Genomic DNA, 7,577 nt, shown 5'->3' on the forward strand with positions numbered 1-7,577 from the left:
AATTTATTTATGATTCAGTTTATTTTAGTAAATCATTAACAACATTTTTTCTTAACTGCATTGTTGGTTAGGGGCTTGTAAGCATTTCACTGTAAGGTCTACACCTTTGTATTTGGCGCATGTGACAAATAAAATTAGATTTTGATTTACAAATCGAACTGAATTTAAACCCCATGAAATGTCTTCACCTCTGTAATGCCAGGAGGCCCCCTAAAGTAAGATATGTGAGAGGACAACATGTATCTCTCTCTGATTAATGCAGTTTACAACACTGTCACCTTTGATGGTAACACACGAAGCCCTGAGCCATATCTCTCTATCCAGGCCAATTTGAGATTGTGTTTTCAGGTGAAAACTAGTATTTCCAGCAAGCCAGACAGTCGCAAGAAGAGAGAGAGAGAGAGAGGTGCTGCAGCTGCTGCTGCAATCAGTCTTACATTTATCTCAGCACAGCGGGGCTATCAAATCATCTCCGGTGCATTGCTCTTACTTATCTCACCGGGGCCAGTCTCCCTGAGTGACAGCCTAATTTAGCCCAACTCTGTGGCTCGGTGCCGGCAGTCAGCAGAAATGACAGGAGAAGCGCTTTGAAAAATACCGGTGTAGCTGTAGGCCTCTTCTCACAGAGGGGCTGCAGATGAGGGCTATGAAATTGAAATGGGAGGGATGCAGGGCGCAATCTGTCCTGCGAGTGTGTACGCATGGACGTCGCACCCACGCATATACGGGGCATACACACTTTCACATACTTACACACAACCCTGTAGTGTACACACACACACACACATTGTACCGGGTCATCCCAGCCACCTGCAGCAGGGCCAACCAAATCTGGTGGATGACTTTTCTCTCTGCAAAGTAGAAATGTTCACATGATCAGACTTCAGACAGTATGGTGACCTTAACTTGGACAGTGGTAGTGGGGCTCCCCATCTGTTACAAATCGGGTTGGTTTTAGGTGTCCTGATTGCCTACTATTTCAGTCATTTATTTCATGGCATATTGTTAATATGAAAATGTTAATGTCCATGATGAGTATTCCTGTCGGCCAATATGGCTAGCATCTGTCATCTCTCTCTTTCTCTCTCGCTCATATATATATATATATATATATATATATATATATATATTTAACTCTACCTACATGTACATATTACCTCGACTAACCGGTGCCCCCGCACATTGACCCCCTACCAGTACCCCCTGTACATAGCCTCGCTATTGTTATTTTACTGCTGCTCTTGAATTATTTGTAGCTTTTTTTTTTTTACTTCTATTTTTTTATTTAACATTTATTTTTCTTAACTGCATTGTTGGTTAAAGGCATGTAAGTAAGCATTTCACTGTAAGGTCTACACCTTTGTATTCGGCGCATGTGACAAATAAACATTTGTCGGAGGAGGATGGAGGGAGAGTGGAAGTGAAATTATATTATTATCCCTCCCCCCGTCCATCTCCCTTTAGGGATCTGGCGGCTAGGAATTGTCTGGTGGGAGAGAGCAACCTGCTGAAGATCAGCGACTTTGGGATGTCAAGACAAGAGGACGATGGGATCTACTCGTCGTCTGGCCTCAAACAGATCCCCATCAAGTGGACGGCTCCAGAGGCTTTGAATTATGGTAAACTGGAGGGCCTTTCTTTTTCACCAATTTCTTTATCAAAGCCCCAAATAGATTTATAGGTTAACAGCAGCATAGGCCTTACCCCTCAAAGGGTAACTACTGTAGAAATAACTCTCAATAGCAATGTTCCTTTGGGAGAATATGATTTGTAGCTCTGCAGGAGGTAGCATAGTTTGATCAATTCTTCTTGATGACACAGCATTTCTTCTTCAATACTTGATGGCTGAGACAGTGGGGTTGTGTTTGGTCATTGTTCCAGGGAGATACAGCTCGGAGAGTGATGTGTGGAGTTTTGGCATCCTCCTATGGGAAACGTTTAGTCTAGGAGTGTGTCCTTACCCAGGGATGACCAACCAGCAGGCCAGAGAGCAAGTGGAGAAAGGTAAGAAGACCTCTAAGGGTTCAGAGTGTTGTGTTGATCTCCCTTATTTGCCAGCATATCTCTATTATCCTGGTAGCTGGATCTGTTTGTGCTTTAGCCAACTCCTCTGTTGCTTATTGTCAGGCCAGTAGACAGAGGTGTCTGTTCTCCAGTATTTTTTTAACCTCTTGACAAGATAATTCATAAGTGAACCCTCCCTCAGTCGTCAACAGATTGTACCTTATGATTTTTCCTGTTGTGAGGGTCTTGCTAATGATATAAGACGGCACAACACTACATGGCCAAAATTATGTGGATAGCCCTTAAAATTTGTGGATTATGCTATTTCAGCCACACCCGTTGCTGACAGGTGTATCAAATTGAGCATACAGCCATGCAATCTCCATAGACGAACATTGACAATAGAATGGCCTTACTGAAGAGCTCACCTTTCCAACAAGTCAGTTCGTCAAATTTCTGCCCTGCTAGAGGTGCCCTGGTCAACTGTAAGTCCTGTTATTGTGAAGTGGAAACAGAACGGGATCACCTAGCGCGTAAAGATCGTCTGTCCTCGGTTGCAACACTCACTACCGAGTTCCAAACTGCCTGTGGAAGTAACGTCAGCACAAGAAGTGTTCGTCTGGATGAGAGAACTCAAAGGATTACTTTAAGGGGGTTGTCTGTCTGTTCTTTTGCATTGGAGTTGGCCCTATAGAGACAACTACTTGAACTACAAGATGTCATGAAGAGAATTGCGTTGGATGGTCATTTGTTCTCTAAACTTATACCCCCGATTTATACTGCCTCAATCCATCCTAGGAAATGAAATGACATTTTCCCTCTGTGTCTGTCTTTCCCCCCCATCTTAGATTACAGAATGTCCTGTCCAACAAAGTGCCCTGAGGAGATTTACAAAGTCATGCAGAAGTGCTGGGAGTACAAACCTGAAAATCGGCCAAAGTTCGCCGACCTTCAGAAAGAACTGGCCTCGATCAAGAAGAAATAGCAACCTGTTAGGGGAAGGTGGACCAGGTCATGTCATCACATCCAGGGGATCACCCCCTTACAACCTGAGAGAAACACCACAGAACGTTACAGCCTTGATGCTACTTGTCGTGATTGTACTCACGGTGTATACCTTGTCACAAAATCACTGTGTTATTTGCCTAGGCATCTGTTTTGAGCCATTATCAAGGAGAGAGATCTCTGCTTAGCTTGGATCATTGTCAAAATATGACAGTATTTAAAAAAAAAAAAATTTAACCTGGTGTTCCTTTATTTCTGTTCCTTTGTCTTACTGAACCTCTGCAACTAAAGGTGTTTTGAGACATAACCACGCAAACGTGTACAATAGATACAATTCATCATGCTCCATTGCACATATGACTTCTGTCGTTTTGCTATTGGTCATCACTCGGGCATAGCCACGATAATGAGAAATGTCACAATTTCTAGTTTTTTTGGGGGGCCATGAGTTTGGTCCTGTTAAGGTTAGATGAGTAATATGATGCAAAGGAGTCTGGTGCTCCGTGTAGCCATGCAACGTCTAAAAAAGACTGTCTAGATGCACTCCGTAGCTCATTTCAGTCTTCAGAGACAGATGGGGTTTGAGAACCAGTTCCCTACTCAAGGATGTAACAGTTTATACCTAAGGGTATAGTGTCCTGTTTTTGTCTCGAGCTTGACTTTTCGACATTCAGCAAGAAGTATTTTCTTCTTCCTGTAAAGTCTTATTGTGATGTGACAGTTTGATTTGAGACCTGTGAATCATTTCTGTCCAAAGATTTCGTAAAGTATTCTCTTCACGCCCACTATTTAATGTAGAAAACCTTTGAGTTTAACATACAAGGATAAGTGCAATTTGTGACACCCTTTTCCTATAATTGTTTGGGCTTTGTAATGTAGAAATATTGCAATAAGGACATTTATTTAGAATTAATATAATTTTACTTAGAATTATTCAATGTTTCAGACCCTCCAGAATGCTGACTATTTTCTATGTTTTGGTCTCTGTTGTTACAAGCTCAATACTCATAATTTGAAAATTGGAATGTACCATCTGACTTGAAATGTGAATTTAGCATTTTGTGTCAAAAACAGTCCACTTTTACATAGCTACGAGAGTTTTGAGGAGCTCCATTTTTCATGCATTCATTTTTGTGGTATTTTTTTACTTCCATTTTTAAAAAATAAACTACTGTTCTAAATTGTTGATAGACATGCATTCAGCAATGAACAATGAACTTGTTTTCATTAAGTATACTTAGGGCCAGGAGTTGTATCTGACCATGCGTCATGACCAAGAGAGAACTCTGGGGCCTAGTCTATACCTATGGTCTACAGTTTTACAGCACGGTAATTCTCCGGTCCCTAATATAGTATATTCGCTATTCCAGCCAATCCTGTATGATGTAATTTCTCTGAGGGTGCCATGTTGTTTCTATGTCAACCAAGCTCCTTGCCATTTGTGCTGACAGCCCAAGCGTGTCTTCAAAAGCATCTTCTGTGAAGTAACACGTCACATCCATCCATCAGTTTCACTCCTATTAGATTGATGGAACTCTTGTCTTTCAAAAAACATTCCTCCTGTATTTTGTAAATACTTGTAGATGCTATAACTTTTATTTTATGCAAATGTAGGTCACGTTTTATGTGTGTATCTCTATTGGAATTGTTTCTTCCAATGATGTATTTGATAAAGAGAACATTGTCTATGTTTTGCGTCTGAATCTGCATGATTGTACATTTTTAGTATATGTATAAAAGAGTTTTGGAAAAACCCTCTTTCCTATCCATTATACAATGTCTCTTGCTCATCTATCCTGTATCTTCATCTTACTGTGTCACAAATTACACCCTATTCCCGATATAGTGCACTAATATGCCAAAGGTAGTACATTATATGGCGAATAGGGTGTCATTTGAGACACAGGCTTTGGTTCGTTGACAGCAGTAACAGTTATTTTCTAAATTTCTCCAGTCAAATTACCTCCTGATATTTAAAAAAATATATAATAAATGCATTCCAGACAATCTAGTAAGAAAAAGGTGTAGAATGAATAGGTGAAGGGAGCTTACATCTTAACTACTGGTTGATGAGCACAAGATATTTCTGTTTAACACATTTGAAAGGCATATACCTTTTTCAGTAACTCTTATTTATTTGACACACTTAAATAGTATCATGAGTATTTTATTAGTTTGTCTCCTGTTGTTAGAGTATTAAAATATTTGCCAGTATTTTGATTGTTTTTATAGAATTTGTTCTATGGTTAAAAAAAAAGTATTTGTATTCTTCTCATGCAAAGTGACCAAGTCTAGATTTCCCCATGAGTAGTTGAAAAATCTGCTCTACATTACTGGCCAATACATGATACAGACCATTATTACACTTGTGTTGAATGGAATTGTCTTTCAGTTTGTCACTCATTTGTTTTTGAGTAAAAGTGTATTTAAGCTTCGCAATTCAATGTGAAAGTATTGTGCTGCATTAACGTTAGCATTCCAGTATGTACTCCAAGGCCAACTTTACAGCATTTGAAGGTGCAGTGCCTTCAAAGTATTCAGACCCCTTGACTTTTGACATTACAGCCTTATTGTATAATGGATTAAATAAATCATCTCAGCAATCTACACACAATAACCCATACTAACAAAGCGAAAACAGGTTTTTAAATTTTTTTGCCAATTATAAATAAACCTTATTTACATAAGTATTCAGATCCTTTGTTATGAGACTTGAAATTGAGCTCAGGTGCATCCTGTTTCCATTGATGATCCTTGATTACTCTACAACTTGGAGTCCACCTGTGGTAAATTCAATTGATTGGACATGATTTGGAAAGGCACACAACCGTATATAAGGTCCCACAGTTGACAGAGCAAAAACCGAGCCATGAAGTCGAAGGAGTTGTCCGTAGAGCTCAGAGACAGGATTGTTTCGAGGCACAGATCTGGGGAAGGGTACCAAAAATGTATGCAGCATTGAAGTTCCCCAAGAACACAGTGCCATCCATCGATCTCAAATGGAAGAAGTTTGGAACCACCACCACTCTTCCTAGAGCTGGCTGCCCGGACATACTGAGCAATCGGAGAAGGGATTTGGTCAGGGAGGTGATAAAGAACCCGATGGTCACTCTGACAGAGCTCCAGAGTTCCTCTGTGGAGATGGGAGAACCTCCCAGAAGTACAACTATCGCTGTAGCACTCCACAAATCAAGCCTTCATGGTAGAGGCCAGATGGAAGCCACTCCTCAGTAAAAAGCACATGACAGCCCGCTTGGAGTTTGCCAAAAGGCACCTAAAATACTCTTAGACCATGAGAAACACGATTCTCTGGTCTGATGAAACCAAGATTGAACCTTTTGGCCTGAATGCCACGTCTGGAGGAAACCTGGCACCATCCCTACGGTGAAGCATGGTGGTGGCAGTATCATGCTGTGGGGATGTTTTTCAGCCGGCAGGGACTGGGAGACTAGTCAGGATCGAGGGAAAGTTGAACTGAGAGATCCTTGATGAAAACCTGCTCCAGAGTGCTCAGGACCTCAGACTGGGCCGAAGGTTCACCTTCCAACAGGACAACGACCCTAAGCACACAGCCAAGACAACGCAGGAGTGGCTTGAACCTGATCAAACATCTCTGAGAGACCTGAAAATAGCTGTGCAGCAATGCTCCCCATCCAACCTGACAGAGCTTGAAGAATGGGAGAAACTCCCCAAATACAGGTGTGCCAAGCTTGTCGCGACACCCAAGACTAGTCGCTGCTAAAGGTGCTTCAACAAATTACTGAACACTTATGTAAAGTTTATAAATTTGCAAATATTTCTAAAAACCTGTTTTTGACTTGTCATTATGGGGTATTGTGTGTAGATTGATTAGGATTTTTTTTTTTACATTTAAAAAGCTGTAACGAAACAAAACGTGGGAAAAGTCAAGGGGTCTGAATACTTTCCAAATGCACTGTATGTGCATTACTGAGCTCTTTTCCTAAAGCATATTGTTTTTTGATGTGTGTCAGACTAATTTAAAGAGCTGGGATATTTGCCACAACAGACCTTGTTTTGATTGCACTTTTGACCATGTTAAAAAGACACTACTGGTACTGTTGTGTTTAGCCCAATATGCTTCCCTATGAATAAACACCATATCTAAAGTAACAAGTGAACAATGCACTGGATTTGAATTAGTATCACATTGTTATAGTTAGCCCATATTATGTAGTAAGAATTACTGTAGCTAGTGTGGTTGTAATTGAAAAATGTCCTTACATTTGTTTGCTATTACACACCTGTATGCCCCCTTGTTAGCTTTCACAATCATGTCCTGTCATTGTTTATACTGTACTTGCAATAAACATTTTTGGCTCTTTGAATTCAACAGATCACGTTATTTCTGATTTGGGAAGGTGGAGAAATTAATGAACACCATTATCTTTGAAATCCTTATTCAGAATACAAATATTTGATGATCCGCTTACATTGTGAGAAATAAAGGTGGTGTGCTAAATCTCTTGTATAAACAACTCTGAATGGCTTCTACAGTGGATGTATACAAACTCTTCGTAAGGAAGTTATTGGTTTTGATAGTTCAAGAC

At 40.3% G+C, this 7,577-nt stretch overlaps 1 protein-coding gene across 5 annotated transcripts in view; it reads left to right on the top strand.

The window, feature by feature from the left end:
• The window catches only part of LOC115149333 (tyrosine-protein kinase Fer), a 45,951-nt gene extending 41,165 nt beyond the window's left edge, over positions 1-4,786 (top strand). For all 5 annotated transcript variants that reach the window (XM_029692112.1, XM_029692116.1, XM_029692113.1 and 2 more), the window contains 3 exons: positions 1,465-1,619; positions 1,882-2,004; positions 2,853-4,786. In XM_029692112.1, the coding sequence (XP_029547972.1) occupies positions 1,465-1,619; positions 1,882-2,004; positions 2,853-2,989 (415 nt within the window). In that variant the 3' untranslated portion in view covers positions 2,990-4,786. The remainder of the gene's footprint in view (positions 1-1,464; positions 1,620-1,881; positions 2,005-2,852) is intronic.
• The last annotated feature ends 2,791 nt before the right edge of the window (positions 4,787-7,577 follow it).

Source organism: Salmo trutta, chromosome 15 (assembly GCF_901001165.1).
Source record: "Salmo trutta chromosome 15, fSalTru1.1, whole genome shotgun sequence".
Lineage (NCBI taxonomy): Eukaryota > Metazoa > Chordata > Actinopteri > Salmoniformes > Salmonidae > Salmo > Salmo trutta.